This window comes from Chaetomium globosum, genomic scaffold, assembly GCF_000143365.1.
Source record: "Chaetomium globosum CBS 148.51 scaffold_3 genomic scaffold, whole genome shotgun sequence".
NCBI classification, from domain to species: domain Eukaryota; kingdom Fungi; phylum Ascomycota; class Sordariomycetes; order Sordariales; family Chaetomiaceae; genus Chaetomium; species Chaetomium globosum.
Window position 1 is genome coordinate 1,333,905 of NT_165978.1, and position 21,870 is coordinate 1,355,774.

At 56.0% G+C, this 21,870-nt stretch overlaps 8 protein-coding genes across 8 annotated transcripts; 2 read left to right on the forward strand and 6 right to left on the reverse strand.

The window, feature by feature from the left end:
- Nucleotides 1-310: 310 nt before the first annotated feature.
- On the forward strand, nt 311-1,330 carry CHGG_05721 (uncharacterized protein; the record flags this gene model as incomplete). Its single annotated transcript, XM_001221815.1, has 1 exon — nt 311-1,330. One exon carries the CDS (start codon nt 311-313, stop codon nt 1,328-1,330), a length of 1,020 nt encoding a protein of 339 aa, XP_001221816.1.
- Nucleotides 1,331-1,804: 474 nt separating this feature from the next.
- CHGG_05722 (uncharacterized protein) lies at nt 1,805-4,295 on the reverse strand (the record flags this gene model as incomplete). The annotated part of the gene is made up of 4 exons (XM_001221816.1): nt 1,805-2,089; nt 2,168-2,411; nt 2,961-3,462; nt 3,626-4,295. 4 exons carry the CDS (start codon nt 4,293-4,295, stop codon nt 1,805-1,807), a joined length of 1,701 nt encoding a protein of 566 aa, XP_001221817.1.
- A 1,128-nt stretch (nt 4,296-5,423) lies between these two features.
- On the reverse strand, nt 5,424-8,351 carry CHGG_05723 (uncharacterized protein; the record flags this gene model as incomplete). The annotated part of the gene is made up of 5 exons (XM_001221817.1): nt 5,424-5,974; nt 6,054-6,781; nt 6,831-7,932; nt 7,996-8,177; nt 8,326-8,351. 5 exons carry the CDS (start codon nt 8,349-8,351, stop codon nt 5,424-5,426), a joined length of 2,589 nt encoding a protein of 862 aa, XP_001221818.1.
- Nucleotides 8,352-9,199: 848 nt separating this feature from the next.
- On the reverse strand, nt 9,200-10,757 carry CHGG_05724 (uncharacterized protein; the record flags this gene model as incomplete). Its single annotated transcript, XM_001221818.1, has 5 exons — nt 9,200-9,708; nt 9,764-9,850; nt 9,904-10,271; nt 10,335-10,468; nt 10,617-10,757. The coding sequence occupies 5 exons, from the start codon at nt 10,755-10,757 to the stop codon at nt 9,200-9,202; spliced, it is 1,239 nt and encodes a 412-aa protein (XP_001221819.1).
- Nucleotides 10,758-11,884: 1,127 nt separating this feature from the next.
- CHGG_05725 (uncharacterized protein) lies at nt 11,885-14,077 on the reverse strand (the record flags this gene model as incomplete). The annotated part of the gene is made up of 5 exons (XM_001221819.1): nt 11,885-12,112; nt 12,172-12,520; nt 12,577-12,939; nt 12,991-13,586; nt 13,643-14,077. The coding sequence occupies 5 exons, from the start codon at nt 14,075-14,077 to the stop codon at nt 11,885-11,887; spliced, it is 1,971 nt and encodes a 656-aa protein (XP_001221820.1).
- A 2,620-nt stretch (nt 14,078-16,697) lies between these two features.
- On the reverse strand, nt 16,698-17,572 carry CHGG_05726 (uncharacterized protein; the record flags this gene model as incomplete). Its single annotated transcript, XM_001221820.1, has 2 exons — nt 16,698-17,499; nt 17,562-17,572. The coding sequence occupies 2 exons, from the start codon at nt 17,570-17,572 to the stop codon at nt 16,698-16,700; spliced, it is 813 nt and encodes a 270-aa protein (XP_001221821.1).
- A 767-nt stretch (nt 17,573-18,339) lies between these two features.
- On the forward strand, nt 18,340-19,850 carry CHGG_05727 (uncharacterized protein; the record flags this gene model as incomplete). The annotated part of the gene is made up of 2 exons (XM_001221821.1): nt 18,340-18,358; nt 18,412-19,850. 2 exons carry the CDS (start codon nt 18,340-18,342, stop codon nt 19,848-19,850), a joined length of 1,458 nt encoding a protein of 485 aa, XP_001221822.1.
- A 311-nt stretch (nt 19,851-20,161) lies between these two features.
- On the reverse strand, nt 20,162-21,210 carry CHGG_05728 (uncharacterized protein; the record flags this gene model as incomplete). Its single annotated transcript, XM_001221822.1, has 2 exons — nt 20,162-21,102; nt 21,153-21,210. 2 exons carry the CDS (start codon nt 21,208-21,210, stop codon nt 20,162-20,164), a joined length of 999 nt encoding a protein of 332 aa, XP_001221823.1.
- Nucleotides 21,211-21,870: the final 660 nt, after the last annotated feature.

The window sequence follows — 21,870 nt, forward strand, 5'->3', positions numbered from 1 at the left end:
TAATGGACGGGTCTTGTTATGTTTTCTCTACGAAGGTGTGTACTGAAGAATTGGGTGGTGATGACGTGGTAGCTTACCCCTGACTGAACGAGAACAGCACAACACGTCTTCATACTTCAGCAATCAGCCGCCTTGGAAAAGACCCGTCGATACAAAACAACACCGTCCGCCGCCTCGGGCCTGAACACTTCCGCGCCTTCCCCGCTCACCACTTTTTTGTGCGGATCTACCGGCCTAACGCTGTACGTCCGGCTCCTAGCTGTTACCCCTTTCCATCCACCACCCTACTAACACCCCCTAAACACAGATCATGACTGCCCTCGTCAACCGTACCCCAACATTCCTCGCTGAACCACAATGGCTCTCAACACCGTTCGAAGCCCATCCCAAGTCCGCAGTTGACCAGCTCTTCGACAGTCTCGCCCTGCTGCCTTCTCTCCTCGCGCGTGCCGACCGCGTTCTGGCGCAAGAACACACCATCACCCGCCGCCTGATGGCACAGGACTTACTCAACAACTGCCTAGACCTAGAGGTAGAACTCGGCAGGTGGTACACCACGCTCCAAGTCTCACCAGCATCCGGAATCAGCCAACCCCTATTCTGGCTTTCCAACCAACCCTCAACAGCACCCCACCCCTACCACCTCCCCAACCCCCTCACCTTCCGCGACGCCCACACCGCGCTAGCGCTATCCTACTACTGGACCGCACTGGTGCTCTTCTACCCAACCATCTGGCGCCTCTATTTCGCCGCCGTCATCGACCCCGTCACAGCCTACGATCACAGCACCACCACCAACACCGCCAACGCCAGCACCGCCACCACCACAACCGGCTACCCAAGCCCACCAACCCATCCCCATCACCACCACCACCACCACCACCACCAGCAAAACCTCCTCGAACCCACTGACCTCCCCCTCCCAACCCGTCTGCAAACCCTCGACCCGATGCGGTACTCGCTGCCGCGGGTACGTGATGCCGCGGCCGACGTGTGCCGCGCGCTCGAGTTCGTCCTGGCAGACCCATCACCATCATGTGCGCAGCCCGACTTGCTGTGGCACGCGCTGTTTGTGGTGGGGCGGTTTTTTGGGGAGTTGGGCGGTGTTGGAGTTGGTGTGGGGGTTGGTGTTGGTGTTGGGTTTGGGGGTCATATGAATGCGGGGTTTGGGTTGGAGGTGGGGATGGGTGCGGTTGGGATGCCGGGTGTTGGGGATGGGGGTGTCGAGTTGGTGTGGTGTGAAGGGTTTAGGGAGAGGTTGGTGGCGAGGGGGAGGGAGATGCGGGAGGGGGTGGTTGCGCGGAGGTGGGTTGACCTGGCTTCTTTTTGAAGGGTTTGAAGGGGGGCGGTGGGTTGGTGATGTTTTATTTCGGTGCCGGCGGGTCTGGCGGTTTTGTGTTACTGTGGCTTTTTGGGGAGATGTAGGACTGGGTGACTGGTAGACGAAGTCCAAATGATATCAAACAAATCCTTCGCATCGAGATTTCCTGCCAGCTGAAGCACCGACTCTTCTATTACACTAGGCAAGGCGTATTCGCTCACTGCCTGCCAACGTCTATATTCATATAGGGCTCCAAGACTTGCCAACAAATGTTAAATAAACTCACGCAAACGCCCTCTGGTTTCTGCACCCGGCTTCCACTTAATCACCACCAGCATATCTCAATATCTAGGTGATATTCCAATGCTTGATACCCCCCCCCTCCCCCGTGCTCAGTAGGTACACACTCTAGCAAGGTGTGATTAAGGCCGCATACGCCGGGCCGGCCCCTCAACCCCTCGTTTACTAGGTACCCTCATCCCTTTACACCTGCGGATTATTTGGAGACATTCTCCTTCTACGCACTCTCTGTCCAGCTGTCGTCTGATGAGCCCTTGTGAGCAAACTATAGAAACGAGGAGACTGGACTGCGGGCTGCGTTGGTGACGAGCTTGGTGACGGGCTCGGTGACGGGCCTAGGGGTGTTAGTGGAGGCGGAGTCGGAGACTGGCTCGGGGACCGGGGCGTAGGAAGTAGCCGGGGCTTGAAACGGGGGAGCTGGGGTGCAGGCAACGGCCGAGGATAAGCGGGGCCCTGGGGTAACCCCTTCTGTTGCAATAGCAAAGATGCGGACATCGGACCGCGGCTATACAAGTGCCATTTCCAGCCGTATCCGCGAGGGTAGACGATATCGCACAGATCCACGAGCACGCTGCTCTTCCAGTTCTTTAGGAGCGGGGAAAGGGTGCCGCAAAAACCGGCGAGCCAGAAGTCCATCGCTGCCTGAAGGGCGTCCTCGACATTCTCGCCTTCCTCGACATATTCGTACACGATAGCCATGTATTCTTTGTCGCACAGGAAGAAGCGTTCTAACTTGGAGACTTTGATATGAGGCGGTCGCAGCTTCCAGGGCAATGTCCGGAGCACGTTGCTGTTTACGGTCAGCCAGCCATAACACTTTTTTACGCGCGGCATTGTCGCTATTTGCCGGTAGCCTGGTCCCGGTTCCTGTTGGGGTGATGACTGCTGCTTCAGGCGGGCTTCATCGGAGAAGGGGCATGGTTGTCCAGGACGTCATCGAGGCTTGTCGGATTCGCTTTGACCAAGATTGGGCACGAGGCCGCCGCTGCCTTCTCGACGGCCGTCTCCATCATCTGCGGGAGGGCGGAAATTTGGCATTCTCGTTGCGGAGCGTAGTAGTGGTCGAGCTCGGGTGGTTCATCATCCCAAAACACCTTGAGGACAAACGGCCCTGCATTCCCGGACCGGACTTTCCAGACGCATCCATCCAACCCCTCACCGAGGCGAGATTCCCAGATAAAGTTGCCCACATCCTTTAAAGGGGCAACGGCGGAGGCGGGGCATTTCGAAGTCGGCGGCGGTGCAGTTTGGAGGCCCGTCCATTAACGCGTCGTCGCGAAACGGCCTCTAAGGAAACTTCTTGGTAAAGTAGACGTGCCTCCTCCCACCAAGTTCATACCCGCCTGGGACCTTGCGCCACTCCTCCTTGAAGGTGTCTCGCTGGCTCCCTCTGGAGTCCACAAAATAAAGCTTTCTGCTAACCCTGTGCTTTTTAACCGCGACAGTGACACGTTTGACAGCAGACCCAACTTCGGTCCGGTCATCGTCGTCGTTGTCGCCGCCGCCAGCACCCTCATCCTCCTCATAATCATCGCCACCAGCTCCGGCGTATCCCTCCTCCGCCGTCTCTAGGCCCCCCGAAAACTCTCCGCTCGCAAAGGGGCTACTTGCTTGACTGAAGTGCAGTGTCTCATGGCTAGCGCTACTAGGTCCCGCCAGGTTCGCGTAGTGACCCGGGTCAGCAGGGTCCTCGCTCCCCTCCCACGTGGCGGCGGCGGCCGGCTCGTAATCGCCTGCGGCCGGCTCACCGGATTGGGGGGCGGTGTCGTAGAGCTGTTCGCCTCTGGGAAGCCGCTCCTTTCTCGCCCCCGACGTGTTGTGGATGTAGCCCTTCAAGTCTCCTGCGGCGTGCCAGCTGTCCAGGGCGGGGTACCAGTAGTCGATGGAGTTGTCCCCGCCCGCGGCCATCATGGCCAGACACCAGAGGGCAAGCTTGATGGTGAGATGGCCCCGCCCGTGCGCGGCCCAGGGACGACGGCATATTCTGAGTAGTGGTAGGCCCACTGTAGCGGGTTGTCGTCGGCATATGACGAACCGCCGCCCGATGACATGGACCACCTGCGATACCGTCCTCTGGCTCGCAGCGGGTAATCCTGAGAGCAACCACGAGCGCGTCTGTGATGATGAACCCGTATCGCGAATGATGCCAAGCAATGTAAGTGCTGATCTGCGTGATGACCTTTTCCCACTCGTCTCGATTCTGGGGCTCGTTAACCATCTCCGGGCGCCATTTGGAATCGAGTTTTGTGTCCCCGGGGAGGATATTCGCGAACTGCCCGTCGCTGTTGATGCACTGATCGGAAATCACCGACCAGTCCGGTTTGTAGTTCTCCACAGGGCACCTAGTTCCACGGCCATAGTGGCAAGAGCCCGCCTGATTCTCCAAGACATAATTGATTGTGGGGCTGACAAACCTTCGCAGGAGGTCGTCAAAGCTGTCTTCGTTGTAGATGTCTAGGTCGTGCTGCACTGGTCTCGGCTGCTGCTCACCGCGGTATTCCTGTCCGAGTTCCCTCCTGAAGATCCGAGTAAGCGTAGCATAGTTGAAGTCAGTCCATGGTAGCCAGCCCTGGATTTCGAAGTCTGAAACGACATCTGTATTCGGACCTGAGACAGTCGCATCCGAGTTGACCGCGACGTTTGGCCTCGTAAGAGCCTCGAGAAGTATCACCATTGTTTGAACTTGGGAAGGGTTGGATAGGTGTTGTAAGTTTGATGGCTGAGTGAATAAAGATGAGGTTTACACCGCAAAAACATCAGAGCCATGACCACCTTGTATATTTATACATCTTCATCCTCGTCCAGCCACTTCCTTTGTTAACCCGTTGGGTTGACGGGCCTCGCCTCACCACTGCCCGAAGTTACTCAACAAGACGGCGAGAAGGAGACCCAAGTGAAAGTAGTCATTCACGGCAGCAGCCCATCACCTGCCCAGCAAGGCGGCGGGACACAGGTCCATGTGAAAGTACTCATTCACGACAACAGCCTCTGACCTACCCAGATAGGCGGCGAGACAAAGCGCCTCATTCACGACAGAAGGCTTTCACTGTGAAGTCGGTCACCGAGGCCAACTGCGAATGAATGCGATTGCTCACCCCCCGTCACAGGCCCAAGGGAACCCAAGGCAATCTCGGGAGATCAGGTCAGCCTTCTCAGAATGCCTGCCACGTCGACATCCATACCCCGCCCCGAAGACAGCAGCAGCAACAGCAGCAACAACAGTATGTGTTGTGTGTGCAAATGATCTGTCGTGCGGGGTTAACAGAGAACCAACAAAAGTGCATCTTGAGACATGGCTGTGTCGACTGTATGGCAACCAACACAAACTCGCTAAACGCAAGGGGGGACCGGGCGAGGCACCTCTTTCGGCAAGGCGGGCGGCCATGCTGGGCGGCCATGGCAGCCAAAACACCACAATTCGCCTCAGGGCATCGATATGAAGAGAGATTGGGCAGTCAAGGGCTTGACGAGGTATCTATCTGCTGGACAACGCTCGGCCGCGAGTATGGACCAGACGTGGGGGGACTTACTTGTCTGGTGGGTCATGGGGACGAGGCTGCGCTTTGGATAGTCAAAATCGGCTTGGTTGCGTTCAGTTGGTTGCGTATCGTGAAACGCCTGTTATCATCGAGGTTCTGCCGAGGGCCCGTGGTGAGGGCTTTGAAGGACAAGGACATTCCAGGGACTGTGGGAACCGACGTCGTAGCTGGGAGAGCAAAACCTGCATGTCCTGGTCGTTGGTTGATACTATATATGACACCAAAAGGCCAACAAACCGATAGACACGTACTAATTGACCCCCTTAATACTCAAAATCATCATCCACTGCCGGCCCCTTGCTCTTGGCCACGCTCTCTTGCTTCCGGTACATCTCAGCCACCTGCCGGCTGCTGGTCGCCTCATCTGGCTTTTTGTCGTCACGAATCTTGATGAACCTGGGGAACCGTAGACTGATACCTTTTTCACCTCCCGGGTCAACGCCCTCCTTCATACCCGCCTTGTACCGCGGACTGAGCGTCAGATCAGCTGTCTTGACTTCCCAGACATACTTCGGCTCGAACCAGACGTCGGGCTGGTGTTGCCCGCCGGAGCTGTGCGCGTAGAAGGGCTTGGGGCGGTCGATGACGATCTGGGAGAGCGAGCCGTGTAGCTCCTCGAGCACCGCTTCGCTAAAGCCCGTGCCAATGTTGCACACCGTCTCGTATGTGTCGGTAGACGGGTTGTAACAAGCCAGAAGGAACGCGCCGTAGACTGAGGTGCGTTTGCCCTTGCCGTGGTAGGCACCGAGAACGACGAGATCCAGTGAGTCGCCGATGCCGGAGAGGTAATCCTTCTTGATCTGGTCGGTGTTAGCTGGGGTTCACTTGTTCATGGATCGCGTTGTGAAATACCTTTAGCCAATTCCGACTCCGCTTGCTCGGTTCATACCCACTCTCTTCGCCATCCAGCATCTTGACCATCAAACCCTCGCAGGAGGCCTTGACTGATTCGTCTAGGAACGTCTGGATATCATCAAGTTCTTGGCCGTCCATGGATGTGGCAAAGGAGAACTCGCCCTCAATGGGCTGGAAAGACTTGTGGAGCAGCTCGCGGCGCTCCCTCAGGGACTTCTTCACGACCGCCTCCCCGTTCAGGTAGAGCAGGTCAAAGGCAAACACGCACACTTTGACCTTGACATCTTCCACCTTGACATCCTTCTTCTTCCGCGTCATGAGCTGCTGGAAGGGAAGGACCTTCTTCTCCTCGACATCCCACGCGACCGACTCGCAATCCAGGACAAAGCTCTTGGTATCTTCCTTGACCCAGGTGGGAAGCTTGGCGAGAACGTCGGGATATTTCTTGGACAGATCTTCCGAGTTTCTCGAAAAAATGGCAGCCACACCTTTGCCGACCTCCTTGGTGGCGTTCATCGCCGACTGGCTGAGCTCCTCGTCCGTGTCCTTGGCGACGTAGTGAATCTGAGCTCTCTCACCGTCATATTTATACTCGCATGTGAAGGTCTGGTTTTCAAAGCGGTCAAGGACTTCGGTGATGGCCTTGGTAGGCTTCGCCAACATGGGCTTGAGGGGGACACCAGGCCTTAGCTTGCAGTGCTCTCTAAGGTTCTGGATTCCGTGCTCCACCATCGCGGGGATGATGACATCGTAGCTAGGCAGTTCGCTGGAAAATATTAGCATGGTGATAGACATTCCTAGGGCAAGCAACAAACCTGTAAACAGCCTTGAGAATCGACTCCCCCTTCTCAATATCACCCGTGCTCGGCGCCACGCCCTTTTGGGCCGCCTCGTGCGCCACCATGGCCTGCGCTAACGAGACAATAACTGTCCTTTCGGCTAGCCCAAGCCTCAGCTTGCCTTCTAGGAAACGAACAATGTACTTGGCCTCGCTTGGGCCGCCCTTGTCCTTGGTGATGTCTACCTTACGGTTTCCAGTCGAATCCGCCGCCGATAGGAGCTTCTTGATGCCGTCCACCTTTTTGCCCTGCGCGCCGTTGCCAGTCATCGTGGCGATTCCCATAAGTCCCTTGAGGACGCCCTGTACCGTGAGCGGCTTGGGCTTGAACATGGTGGGCTGGGTTGACCTTGATTTGACGGCAACCAGGCCGAGGTCGCCAATCTCCTTCTGATCCTGCTTAATGACTGCCAAGCTGCGTCCAGTCGACTCGCCTATCGCCTTCATGATTAGCGACTCGCCGATGCCGAGCTCGATACCGGCGTAATCAGGGGCGAGTTTGTTAATCATGAGTAAAACGGTCGGTAGGAGGTCATCTGGTGTAAGCCGTAAAACCTGGCGCAGGAAGAGGGAGCAGTGCGCCATGATCTCAAGCCTCTTGGTGGTGAGCTCCACCAGGGAAAAGGTAGTGCAGAGGGCAGCGTAGGGTACTGGCTCGCCCTTTTTCCAATCCGGATATGGATGCTTGACTTCCGACTTGAGGCTGGCCTGAACCTTTTGGCGCGCCTTAGCCGCAACTCCGGGCTTTTCTCCCTCGCTTTGAGATCCCTCTTCTTCAACCTCGGAAGACGACTCAGGAGTATCTTCCTCGGCCTTTGTTTTCATGGCCGGTGTTGTCTCGGTGTCCTTCCGCGGTGATTTCGGCTTCGGGGAAGCAGACTTCTTAGACTTCTTGGGCTCTGGTGTTGGCGCATCTTCCATGGCTTCGTCCTCATCGTCCTCAACGACCTTTCTTCCCCTTCTCGGCCGCTTGCTGGCAGGGGCTACTACCTCGGCGTCTTCCTCCTCAACAGGTTCCTTTTTGGCCTTTTTCGCAGCCGCAGCCGATTTTGTAAGCCGTCCTCTCTTTTTGCTCGCCTCTGTGAGTCCAGCCATGTTAGCCAACTCCCAGCCTTATCCCACCATCCCTTGAACCAGCGCACCTTTATCTGACTCAACCTTCTCAACCTCCTCCTCATCCTCCTCCTCCTCTTCCTCCGCAGAGGCAGAGGCCTCTTTAACAGTCTTCTTGGCATTATCGCTCGCCTTCGTCGAGAAACTCAACTTCGTCTGCTGAGTCGGCGCCGGCTTCCCCTTGGTCCCATTCGCCTGGCCAAAAAACTTGCTGCAACCTCATGTCAACACAATCTCTCCCCGACAACCCATCGAAGAAAAAGGTAAGAATGACGTAACCCTCGCCGGCAGGTGATCACCAAAAGGCATTCTTTTTCGTAATTACCAACCCCAACGTGGTTTGTCCACTCTTCACGTACCCCAGCGTTGCCTGTTTTGGCGCCATGGTGGCCTCACTGTATCCTCCCCAACCGGTAATACTACGTTTCAGTTCCAAAGGCAGCGACGACACGCGGTAGCGATCGAGGGCGGCGGGCAGGGTTTCGATCCAGGGATGGGGGCGAGAGAGTCGGGAGCCGGTCGTGAAGTTCCTGACACTTGCGTGACAGGGAGGTGGGAAATGGGAAACTCGAGTTCTCGAGGCCAAGTATGAGTGGCGTGACGAGATGGTGGTTGGGAAGAATGGATGGGGGGAAGACGGACTCCTTCCTGTTCTCGAGATTTTTATATGTGGAGTTGCAGGTAAAAATCTCAAAGAAGAGTACGAGAGAGACCTAGAAAAAGGGCAGTGCAAAGCGGCTCGATCAGGCAGAGCGCTGCATCGTGGCAGGCACAATTGGCATCGTGATCCCGGCATTGGTTGCAATGAATTGGGCGGCGCAATTCAATTGACGTGACGCGCTTAGACGCGACTTTTGGCGAAGGCAGCAGCCAGATTTGGCAGGGGTCGTGTAAAGTGGCCCAGCAGGTCACATGAGCTGGTTAGGCCAGTGAGGCTAGCGCCTCAATGGAACCGCCTGGACCACACACACGGAGGCGGGCAACATCGCCGAGAGAAGTTTAGGACTTTTTGGTCCAGGTAACTCCAACGGAATCAGGCAGCAAGTGTACAAGTCTGTAAATATCAAGGCTTCCCATTTCCGAACCTCAATTTCAGGACCGTCCCAGGCTCTATAGCAGATTAGGATAATGTACAAAAAAAACTCCCCTAACGCTTAGAACCTCGCAGTTCCGGCATAAATCCGTCCTCCCTGGTTTAATCCATCAACACAAGACTCGGCTCCAGATGATCTTTTAGTTAAAGTAGAAGGCCTCATCCGGCGTGCGACCCCGGATGAACTGCGGCTCGGTGCCCCGGACGTAGATGTCCTCGAACAGGATCTTGGGGGTAGGCTCGGGGTGGGCCATGGCCTCAGCAGCGGCGACCTCCTCGTTGACGTGGCTGCGAGCCTCCTTGTCGATGGTCTTGAGCTCGTCCTCCTGAGCAACACCCCAGTCGAGAATGTGCTGCTTAAGGCCAGCAATGGGGTCGTTGGTCGACCGCATGCGCTGGATCTCCTCACGGGTGCGGTAGGTGGTGCCGGGGTCGGACATGGAGTGGCCGCCGTACCGGTAGGTGACGTACTCGAGTACCAGCGGCCCATTGCCCTCCTCAGTCCACTGCTTGCCGTACTGAACGGCGGCCTTGACGGCAAGGATGTCCATGCCGTTGACCTTCAGGCCGGGGATGTACTGCCCACGCTTGTAGTAGTCCGTCAGGGCCGATGAGCGCGCCGCAGACGTACCCATACCGTACTTGTTGTCTATGTAATCATCAGTGCGCCATTATCACCGAGCGGGAACCGAGAGGGAACTCACTCTCGCAGCCGAAAAGGGCGGGAAGCTTCCAGAGCTTCGCCATGTTGAAAGCCTCAAAGACCTGGCCCTGGTTGCTGGCACCATCACCTATGAATCGTCAGTGAGATAATTCTCGAATGATACAGTACTGGAGTCCGTACCATAAAGAATGACGGTCGCCTTCTTGCTGTCGGTGTACTTCTGGGCAAAAGCCAGGCCGGCACCGACCGGCACCTGAGCACCGACGATGCCGTTGCCGCCGTAGAAGCCCTTGGCGAACATGTGCATGGAGCCACCCTTGCCGTACGCAATACCCTCACGACGGCCAAGCAGCTCACCAATGATAGAGCGGACGGTACCGCCGCGCATGTAGGCAAAACCGTGGCACCGGTACGAGGTAATGACATCGTCGTCCTTGTTGATCGCATGCTCGATACCGACGGCGACGGCCTCCTGGCCGGTGGAAAGATGGCAGAAACCCCGGATCTTCTTCTCCTTGTATAGCCTGTCGGCGGCCATCTCCATTTGCCTTATTAAACACCACCGTCAGCCGGGCGAAATTATGCGGGGTTTCCAAACCGGCAATGCCTACCTGACAACCACCATGTCACGGTACATGTCCTTCAGTTGCTTCTTAGTCACCTCGAGCGTGTAAGGGGGCGGGTCGAGCTCGTAGGTCTCGAAGCTCTCATCGTTGAGCTTGATGTGGAAAGGCTCCTCCTCGGCCTATTCCGAGCACCATCGTTAGCAAAAGCGCCAATTCCTCGCCCAAGCCCAACCCAGCCCACCAAAAATTCGGAAACCTCGCAAACCAAAAACATCCATGGCATTGGTCCCAAAAAGACCACAGTCGCCTGTCCCACCACTAACTCACCTGAGGAATTGAGCTCTTATCAACCTCCGCCGAAGCCGCATTTGTTGTGACCGTCCTCCGGGCGACAATCGACACAGCTTGGGCGCGCGGAGCAGCGCGGAGGGGCGCTACCCGCGATATCCGGACGGCTCGCGAGAACATTGTGTGTAATGTGACAGGGTGGAGGTGGAGGGCGGAGGAAAAAAAAGTAGAATGGGAAAAGAAGAAGAACACGATGTGGGTATGCGAGATCGCAAAGTTCTGCTTCCGCTGCAAAGCTGGCCCTACAAGCAGTTTGAGAAAAAGGGCGGCCCAGTTTTTGGCGTTGGGGCAACGGAATGATGCTTGTTGAACCCGGGCTAAACCGATTTGGGAGAGTTAGCATGGGTTGGGGCTGGCTGTCCGGGCCCATCGGACCTTCACGCTATTTGTGACAGCTCGGAGAGGACCGGCCAAGATCGCACCAAGTGGGACTGTCAGATCGAGAGATAAGAGGAACCGTTGGTGTGCTGTTACGTCTATCCGGCCTCGAATTCACAAGAAACGCAGATATCGTTCAGAATAGGCAATTGGGCCATTTAGGCATCAAGCTACAGTGGCATCAACTTGGCTGCATGACTCTCAAAGCTTCAGGATCGATGATATGCTGCTAAAGCCGATAATTAACGACGTTGCGAGTGTCTACCAAGGACTTGACCCGAGAATCGGACCTACATGGTGGGGATGACCGAAGTTGGTTCAACATCCATCATTCCATCTTAAACTAGGTACCCAGGTAGTCTGGACGATGGGAAGTAACGCAACCATGCACACCTTAGGACAATAGGCCACTCCATTACAATCACTCCATACACACATAAACTGACAGCCCTCTAGCTCAAACTCCGCAAGGACTGCGCCGTCTCACAACGAGGCCAGCCCCACATGATCTCAACATCAGCAGCATGTAATGCTTGAGTACTCCCCACACGACGGCGACCTTGTAAAATCCGAATTCGAGTCCAATGTTGAAAATTCATCCTTCCAATGCTTGTTTGCCTAATGGCAACCCTGATATCTTTGCCGAAACCGCCATGCTAATTGTGTGTAACTTGGAACGCCGTAACAATGCCCGTATCTCTCTCTCTGTGTGTGTCATTGCGCTTCGTACCGTATCCCCGTGTGTCGCCTTCCGGTGCAACAAGGAAACGAACAACTCTTGCGCTTGCGAGCCGCTGTGAAGGGGGGTATCTGCGAGTAAATAAGAAATGAAAAAATGTGCTCGCCGCAATATATCCGATAACGCCTCTTTATTCATCGTGGAAGAAGGTCGGGCCGCTCTGTTGAAGGGGCGCTGTTGAAGGCCCGGCATCCGTCATATCCACGTCCTGTATGCCGATTGCGGAGGTAGATGCTCGGTAATCTAGGGAGAATGCACTGAGCGGCCGGTCCGGTACTGGCCCGTCGAGTCTTCGCTTCGGAGGTAGCATGGATTGCTCGTCCAGCAGCATCTCTTCCGGAGGGGAGAAGGACCACACCTATAGATTGAATTAGTAACTGCTGTGGATGAGGTAGAAGGTGGCTGTTGTCCGCTTACCTCCATGACAGTCCTGCTGTTCTTCAACGCCATAGCCACGCACTTCTCCTCCTCAAAAGCAACGCGCCAGACTGCTTCGCCTTGGGTGACCAGCTCGCGGACAAGGTTGCCTGTCTTGAGGTCCCAAACCTTGACCCGCCCGTCACTCCCGCCGCTGACTACCCGGGTGTCGTCAAACTGCAGGCTCGTGACGCTGTTGTCATGGGCTGCAAGGCGGTGGATGGCGCAGAACCGCTCAAGTGACCATACCCTCACAGATCCGTCGCTGCCGCCAGTGACAAGGGTGCCGCCGCGCATCTGCAGTTGCCCCACAAGCGACGTATGTCCCTGGAGAATAGCTTGGCACTCGCTAGAACGATCAGTTAGTTCGGCAGGAGAAGCATGTAGTGGGCTAGAATAACCTACCCGGTCTGAGCGTTCCATATCCTGACGCTGGTGTCCAAGCTTCCGGTTGCGACCCGCTGCCCGTCGAAAGCGATCGCATAGATGTGGCTGTAATGACCCTGGAGTGTGTGCAGACACCTGCCCTCCGAAATGCTCCAGACCTTTGCTGTTGCGTCGTAGCTTCCGGAAACCACGATGTCGCCCTTGATCTCCAAACAACGGACGCTTGCTTGGTGGCCGACAAGCACGTTCTTGCACACCCCGGTCCTCATATCCCATACCCTGAGGGTCGTGTCCCTGGACCCAGAGATCGCGGTGTTGGCGTCTGACATCTTGAGGCAGCGAACAGTCGAGGTGTGGCCCCGCAGCGTGTGCAAGCATGCACTAGGGGGTGGTTAGCAACGCAGGACTGCATCGGATGGAAGCACAACTCACCCAGTAGCCAGATCCCAAACACGGACATCACGATCACACCCGCCGCTGACCAGAATGTCGTCCCAAGGAACCATAGCCCAGACGCCCATGACATGGCCTTGCAAGGTACGGAGGGCGTTCCCCTCAGTATCAAACACGTGGATTTTGGCATTATCGAGAGCCACGATGATATACTTGGAAGTGAGGTGCAAGCTGGTAACAACGCCGCCGTCTTGTGTTATGTTGCGCGACACGTTGCGGCCGCCGGTACGCCAAGCTGCATCAACTAGGTACCTCTGCTTGAAGTGGGACTTGTAGGTCCTGAGTACGGGTCGTGCATTCGAATCCATGCTGAAGGTTGCCGGTAGGGAAGTCGAGGTGAGTGCGGAGAATCCTTGGCTTGCCGAGTCCTCGTCCTGTTGGCCAAAGGAATAGGCCTCGGGCCTTGCGGTTGCAACTAGTTGCATAGACTGTTGGACCTCGGATAGCCTCCGCTGGTAGTCATGCTTCACGCACAGGTTCTTCCACGTCATGTCATCACTTAGCAAATCCCGCCATCTCCGCGACACTTGCGACGCGCGGGCTAGGACTTTCGGGTCATCGATGAAGGAAAGGATCTACAAAACGTCAGTCGCGGGGTCCAGGGTCAAGATCTAAGGTGTCGGAAACGCACTCGAAGACACAACTCATCGGGAAGGGTGGTGAAAGGATCCTTCTTGAGCAGGGGGCTGACAAACTGGTGAACAAAACTCAGTTGCCCACTGGTGCAAAGGTTCAAGAGGTCTGCCAGCAGCCGGGTCCTCTGGCCGCCATTGCACTGCACAAAGTATTTTCGCAGCCCAGAAAGATAGGCCTCTTCGTCCTCTCCCGCATTGCTCCAGTTCAGTCTCGAGTGTGACGGTCCGGGAGAGGCTGCAGGCGTCGGCGGGGGTGGCGGCGAGCCAGTAACTTGTTCGAAGTCGGCTGCCGGCGTACTCATGCTCGGTGTCGGTGGCCCCCTTGGCCGTTGCTGCGACAGTTTCACATTGTGGGTATTCAACGACAATTCCTCGTTGAAGATGGCACCTCTTCGCTCAGAAAAGCTGACCGGCCGGTTGTAGGGCGGCATCTCGATATGCGCAAAGGAAAACGGCGGAATCGCGACCTGCAGCTACTATGTCACGCCAGGTTGATCAAAATATGAGCACCTAGGTCGGAGTTCACTATATCGCGGGGAGTGCAGGTAATCGATCGTCGAACGGGGGGAATTTGAGGATATGACGTCGGGATGTTCGGCTCGAATCGTGACGGTTCGGGATCGAGGTTTGCAGGTAAGCAAGTCACAAATGTGCTGCACGCGTGCGGGGGTCGTCCACTGGCAAACTGAGCAGATCACGATCAACAGCCCGGGGATCGAAAGTCGCGAGTCGCTCGAAACGAAGGTGATGAACGAACTCGATGGGGGATGGAGGGAAAGAGGGAAAAGGGGCGCTGGAACTGAGGGTAGGTTGAGCGCACGCGATAGGAAGGGATGGCAAAGTCTGGTGTAAACGCGCGTGTTACACCATGAAAATGCCCTTCCAGATCGTCAAGTTCGCGGGGTTCAAGGGAGGTCGTGGAGAAGGCCAACTGCTTTAGGTTCGGATGCGAGGGCTGAGGAAGGGGAAGAAATACGAGGCGGGAAGGGGCGCTTCTTCCCTGAATTCCCATGCGCCGAATGAGGAGCAAGCTGACCGGCCAGGCCCAGGGGTCTGCCATTGTCTGGAGCTGCCCCACATGGAAATGGCACGGTCCCACTTTATCGACGCCTCCAGGGCCGCACCCAACCTGAGGCCCTTGCACATCCGCCACCTGTTACAACCCCCCTCCCTCAACCCTTTCAACCCTTGATCAAATGGAGCCACGATGGGTTGCGGGTGGGTTGGTTCCATCATTTGACAGAAAGCCCACCGCTTCTCTGAGGGCATTCGCTCGCATCAAAACCTCATCCCGTCATTCCACGTTTGTGCTGGCACATTGGGCAGCCCGGCCGTTCTGGTTCGGTCGTCACGAATGTCCAACAATGCCCGGCAGCAGCGGAGCACGGCAGCAGGGCCCTTGTCGTCCTCGAAACCTCTCCACTGACAGCCTTTTGAACCCTTCAAGTCCTGCATGTCAGCATCCACTTTGCGGCAACTGGCACTCCATGGCAAGACCGTTATCGCCGCCGGCTGAGCGCGTTGCAACATTTGCACGAGTTATGATTTTTTGCTAAGCGGCGAAGTCCGCCAAAAAAGCTATAATAATCCGAAACCTTGTCCTTACAAACTGTACCAGTAGATCGACAGGCCGAGGCGGAGTTCTTGCCGGGTTCAGGGTCTTTTTACCTTGCCTATTTACACAGTCGTGTACAAGGACATGCGCACAAACGACGAACGAGAGGGCCGTTCAATGCTAACATTTGAGAACGGGTTGAGGAGTGGCCAGCAAGGACAACCCCAGGGATTGGAGCCGACGACTGGCACTTCGGAAGGTTACCCAACTTCCGGGCCCAATGTGCTTTGTCGGGCTGTGCCGCTACCCACCCGAGGCACACGGCACCGCGAGAGATTGCATCAGCCTGCATCGAGATTGCTGCTGTGTCCGTCTGTCATGCCTCGCTGATGTCCGTCCGATGCGGGCGCACGGAACGGAACAGGATGAGAGATGCAACAAGGGTTGAGTGCCCGAGGGCGCTTTCTGTTTCCCTCGGTCAATGTTTGCGGCTGCCACAGGACAGTTTGTCGGTTATCACCCCAAAATAAGAAAACCAGTCACTGCCAGCATGCCTTCTCTACCAAAAATGGCAGATTAGGCAGGCCTAGATCGTGAACCTCTTTGTCGCACGATTTACAGTCTCGAGACAGTTTGCGACTTACAACGCCGTCTCCCAAGTTTGCTCAGCCTCGTTTTAATAATTCGAGATGAGACTGAAAAGTGTTGCCTTCTCCATCGATTCCGCTGCTGGGGACGCAATCAAGGTCAGACGCATCTCGTCCAACCCATCAGTTCCATGAAACAACCGGCAGCGCCGCCAGGACTGTGCCTGAAACGCCCCCACTTGCCCAGGCCGTTGCAACATTTAGCCTCAGTCGGAGCGTTTTTCGCTTCGCCGGAGCCTGGCCGTTCAACTGCAAGTGGCATTGGAAGGGATCATAACCCAAGGGTTGCGTCATCAAACCACCCAAGGCCATGGAAACTGGTGTTACCACACCTACGAAAACCAAGATGTGAGTGTCTGCACTCGCTACAATCTGTGTGTCTGAACGCAATGGGTTGTTCAGACTAGCCTGAGCCGAACTGTTTGGCACACTCGTGACGGGCCAAGAGAGCTAGTCCACTGCAATTGGGGGTGAAACGCTGGATTCCAAAACGCCCGCTCTAAGCCACGCCGCTTTTTATGCTGAAGCATGGCACGCTCGACACCTATTCTAACCAAACGCCAGACCCAAGACACCAAACCTACTACATGTCAATACATGTCAATGATGGTGGTGGCCGAACCGCGTCAGCAATGGTAGCAAAAACCCCACCACTGTCGCAAGTGTATCCCGCAGCTGAAGTTTGGGTTGCCTCTTGTGAGAAGAGCCGCCGCTTTCAGAATACCCGTTCCCGCTGGCATGGTGGTCATGGCCCGCCGAGTTGTTTTCTTCCTGCATCGCGTGCATTGCGACGTACCTAGGGCGGGGTTAGTGCATCACGCGGCGGTGTTAAGGGGGCAGACACGAAACCTACAAGAATGTCCCGGCGCTGAAGAGGAGCAACATGCCAGTCCACCACTGTGCTGACTCGCCCTCCATGCTGTCGCCTCCGACTAGTGAAACGATAAAATATGTTGCCAATGCTCCCGCGGGAGCGGCAAGACTGAACACCATGAGGTGCACCCGCGCCGCCCGTTTTGAGAGGCCTTGCTTCAGCAGAATCGAAGTCAGCCCAAACGCAGCTGGCGCTTTGTGCACTAGGATCGCGAAGAAAATAATGAGGCCGACGCTCAGGTTGGACGTCGTGGCCGAAGCCCCCATCGCGATACCATCAGCCGCCGCATGTATAACGAGGCCCAGCGTAGTGGCCAGACTACGGCTCTGCTTCGGCGACGGCGCAAGGGAGCCCAAGAAGCCCTCTGACTCCTCCTCTCCCGACACGCTTGACCCAGCTAGATCCTCCAGGCTGACGTGCCTACTTGTCGGCGCTGATTGAAACCTCTCTGTCGCATGGCGGGGCAGTCGGTCAACGAGGAACATGAGCGCAAAGCCAATGACCAGAGCGAATCCAATGCTGAAAGCGGGTAGTTCGCGATCCTGGCCCGCATGCTCCTCTTCGGCTCGTCCGGATATCCCACCCAGCGCCCGCCGCTTCGGCTGTGGGGGTGGGTGTGGGTGTTGCTGCGAGGCCGCCGCAAGGGCCTCAATTCCTTCCGGTAAGATAACAATCAAACAACTGCCAACAAGTAACCCCGCCCCGAGAGAGGCGATGAGCCGCAGCTGTGAGTGCGAAAGGGAGAACGACAACGGGAGTGCGCCGGCAAGAAAGGAGCTGTCACACATACGGGTTAGCTTGCGCCAGAATCAAGACACATATATTTAAGAAAGACTCACGCCACGGCCATGATGACCTATCGGGACAAGCAGTTAGCGCATCATCTTGTCATGGATGGTCAATGTTCCAAAGCTCGCGGCGGCCACTCACGGAGGTCGCGATAAGAAATATTAAGCCGGCCATGTCGAACAGCGATTGATTAATACACGGCTATAAAGCTGGAATTCCAAAATCCTTCTCGTCAGCTCATTGGCGTTGTTCGACAAAGCTTGCGGTGTGACGGAATGATTTTTCTGGAGTTCCTCGGACGGCTTGACTGGCGCTTGGGCAGGTTGGTTGGACCCTGATTCAGCCTGGAGGCAGATCGACCGAGATGGCTTGCCCCGCAGCCCGTCGCTCCCGTTACACTTTGCCATGTTGGGTTAGCTCCATCTTGCTCTCTCGTGGTACCCCTGGCGTTCCTGCACTCTGGAATTGTGCATAGAATTGAAGAGGTACGATGTGCTTGGGGGGTTTCTACTTTTTGAGACCGTGGGAATTGATAAAATTTACTGCCTAAAAGGAAGATGTCCTCTATCATCTGAAGTAAAAAGTCAGGATAGAGAAAGGAAAAACGGGTAGGAGAAGCTTGCTGTTGCAGAGAAGACAGCAAGGTGGCTATGTGGGGCTATGTGGTCCGAGCTCTCCCTCAATTAACCAGCGCGCATCATAACCGTGCCCAGAGCGCGTCGCGATTTGCGAACAAGCAACTTTCTTCACTGCCATTGTGGTTTTGCGACTTTCGTTCCCGAACTATTCCCAGATTTATTGAAATCGACATAAACAACATTGCCAAATATGGCCTCAGACGGCGATTGTGAGGTCTTCAGTTATCCAAATCTCTAGTATTGAAAGCTAATCTTTCCCCAGGGTCGACGTCCTCGAACGACGCGCTGCTCCTGTCGCTCGTATCCCCTTCTCCAGCGGGAGCTAAGACTATGGGCGACAGCTTCCGCCCAAAATTTACCTACCCCATTTTTGGCGACAGCGAGGAAATATTCGGCTACCAGAACCTCAAGGTCAGCCTCCGGTACAATGCGAGCGATATGCGACCGAACTTGTCCATCACATACGGCAAAAAGTTCGACGCCATAGGAGATACGGAGGCGACTGATATCGACGGTATTCTACGCGAGTTTCTTCCCGACGTTGCGTTCCAGAAGAAGAAGGATTTTGAGACAGCGATCAAGGACCTCCGGAAAAACTGGACCCCTCCCGGAAAGCTTGCAACGACGTTCGACGTGAAGGGCAAGACATTTGAGATTTGGAAGGGGAACATCGCGGACCCCGCCGTCAGGCAGTTAATCAGCCGCATCCAGATCCTCGTTCCGCTATTCATCGAAGGTGGGAGCGCGATTGATCTGGACGACCCCGATGCCGACCGGTGGACCGTTTTCTTTCTGTACCAGAAGAGTACAGCCTCGAGCGATGCCGACAGCAACCCTTACGTCTTTGCGGGTTACTCCACCGTATACCGTTTCTTCCACTTCCGGCCGCTTACACCTCCCCAGTCCCCTTCAGAGGCCGACGTAGAGAAAGCGACCCTTGCCCAAGACTTCGACCTGTCCGAACTCCCCTGTCGCAACAGAATCTCTCAATTCATTGTCCTCCCTCCCTTCCAAGGCAAGGGGTTAGGTCCTAGACTATACAGTCATATTTTTGGGGAGTACATCAAGCATCCGCAAACGACGGAAATTACAGTTGAGGACCCAAACGAGGCCTTTGACGATTTGCGCGACATTGCCGACCTGCAGTACCTGCGCCAGCTACCCGACTTCCAAAATCTCGGCATCAACACAGACATCGACATCCCCAAAGTCGGCGCCGCGCCGAACAACATCGTCGATAAGGCGGCATGCGAGGCCGTGCGTATTAAAGCCAAAATGGCCCCCCGCCAGTTCGCGCGGGTTCTTGAGATGCACCTCATGTCCAAGCTCCCGGAGCCCGTTCGGCCTGGGATTTCCCCAGAGAAGTCGGCTCCCAATGCAACCAAGGAGCAGAAGCACGAGTACCGCCTGTGGAGGCTGATGCTCAAGAAGAGGATATACAGGCACAACAAGGACGCGCTGGGCGAGCTTGAGATTCCCGAGCGCATCTCCAAGCTGGAGGAGACGGTGTCGAGTGTTGAATTTGACTATGCGCGGCTCCTAGCCAGGGCAGACGAGCAGCAGCAGCGCCTTGCGGAGGAGCAGCCCAAGGAGGCGGCGGCGGCGGCGACTGCGAATGGATCGTCGGCAAACGGGAAGCGCAAGGCGGCGGATGGCGGCGAGGAGCCGGCCAGCAAGAAGGCGAGGGTTGAGGATGAATGAAGGATGCTGAGATCACCAAAGTAATCTCAGTATATTGCCGTTTCTTCCGGGGCTGGGAAGGGCGGCTGGTAATGGATATCATGTAGCCATTGTATGTATTTTTGTGGGTTATGTACACTACGGCGTTGGGTGCGGCACTCTTTATCTCTATTTAAGATGAAGGGACGTTGGCATTTGAAAGATACTTGCCGATGACTTCTCAAGAATTGAAACCATTTTTTAACACTCGTCTATCCCGAAACATCGCGTCCCATGACCCGGAAAGAAACGAAGATTTTATATCTTCACCCCGAGCTTATCACCCCTCCCTCCTACTGCAACTGGCTCCCAGGAAACCTCGTCCCATTCACCCCCTGCACACCCTGCCCAAGCTGGCTCGCCACGACCGTCGCCTCCCTCACCGCCCGCGCAACCGTGCCCCTCACCCGCCCCTCCTCCAACACCAACAACCCCCCGATCGTGCACCCACCCGGCGTGCTGACCTTATCCCTCAACAGCGCAGGGTGATCCCCATTCAGCACCAGCCCCGCCGCGCCCTTCATGGTCTGCGCGGCCATGCGCTGGGCTTCGGCGCGGGGCAGGCCCATGGCGACGGCGCCGTCAATGGCGGCCTCGAGCATGAGCGCGAAGAAGGCCGGGCCGGAGCCGCACAGCGACGTGCACACGTCCATGGTCGACGGCGGCAGGTAGACCACCTCGCCGATGCGCTTGAAGATCCACGTCACCAGCCCCAGCGTGTCCGGGTCCAGCGGCGGGTTGGAGATGCCGATCACCGTCATGCTCTCGCGTATCAGCGACGCCGTGTTGGGCATCGCCCGCACCACGCGGCACGGTACCGGCTTTTGGTCGTTGGCTGCTGCGAGGGTCGATTCGATTTGGGACTCGGTCACGCCCGCGAGGATGCTGATCAGCAGCTTGCCGTCGAGCGCCGCCGCGAGTCCGGCTTCGGAGAGGACCTCCTGCACCATGTAGGGTTTGCAGGCGAGGATGACGACGTCGGCTTTCCGGACCGAGGCAACGTTGTTGTTCTGCGCGATGGTCACGGCCGAGAGGTGCGCGGCGAAAGTCGCTTTGAGTTTCTTGACCGACTCGGGGCGGCGCACGCAAGCGATGAAGCGCGAGGGGAGACGGGTGGTGGTGGTGGTTTCGTAGAGCGGGGTGGAGGTGCCCGAGACAGAGGGTTTGATGTTGGCGTCTTGCATTTCGCTGATCGAGGCGAGAATGCCGGAGAGAATGGCGATGCCCATAGTCCCTGGGCGTGTCAGTTTTGCGAGATGAAGCTGAGATGGTGGTGGCACTTACCGCAGCCGAGGACGGCCACGGTCAGCTCGGAGGAGCTGCCGTCTTGAGATGCACTCATCTTGTGATCTTCGTGGTGGTGGTTTGGTGGTGGTCTGGTGGTGTTGGGTTGGGACTGGAAGGGCCCGAGTTCGGAGAGGTAAAAGAGAACTTGGAGGGAGAAGTGGTGTTATCTGTAAGTCGGAGGAGGCCCCTTCAAAGATCCCCTTCGAGCAGCGGGTCGAGTTCGGCAACTAACGGTTCAAGCGAAGGAGCCTGCATAGAAAAAGCCTATGTCACAGATCGGGAAACCAAAAGATTATATGCATGGGACGAATTGGATGGTTTTTAACTATTTAAACAACCTCAAACTACCTACTAATACATGATAGGTACTTTGCCCCCGTTTCACCCAAGTTTTCTCACTTCAGACCAAAAAAGTTTTGGGGGTGGCTAAAGAACCCCTCCCCCGCAGTGCTTGAGCAACACTCACCGCCTACTTAAACAGGTTAGTGTTCCTGGCTCCCAAATGGATCGAAATCAAAGGACCGTGACGAAGCGCGATCTTTGGAGCTCCAAAGCATATTCTTTTTTGCCCTTCTAAATAACTAGTTCTTTTTAGTTATTTAATTTATTATCTCTCTTTCTTTCGGACAAAATTCCAAAAATAATCTCACAACCTCATCACAACCAGTTGAAGTCTAATGGGAGAAATAACCTTCCTGGGACAGAAACTCTGACC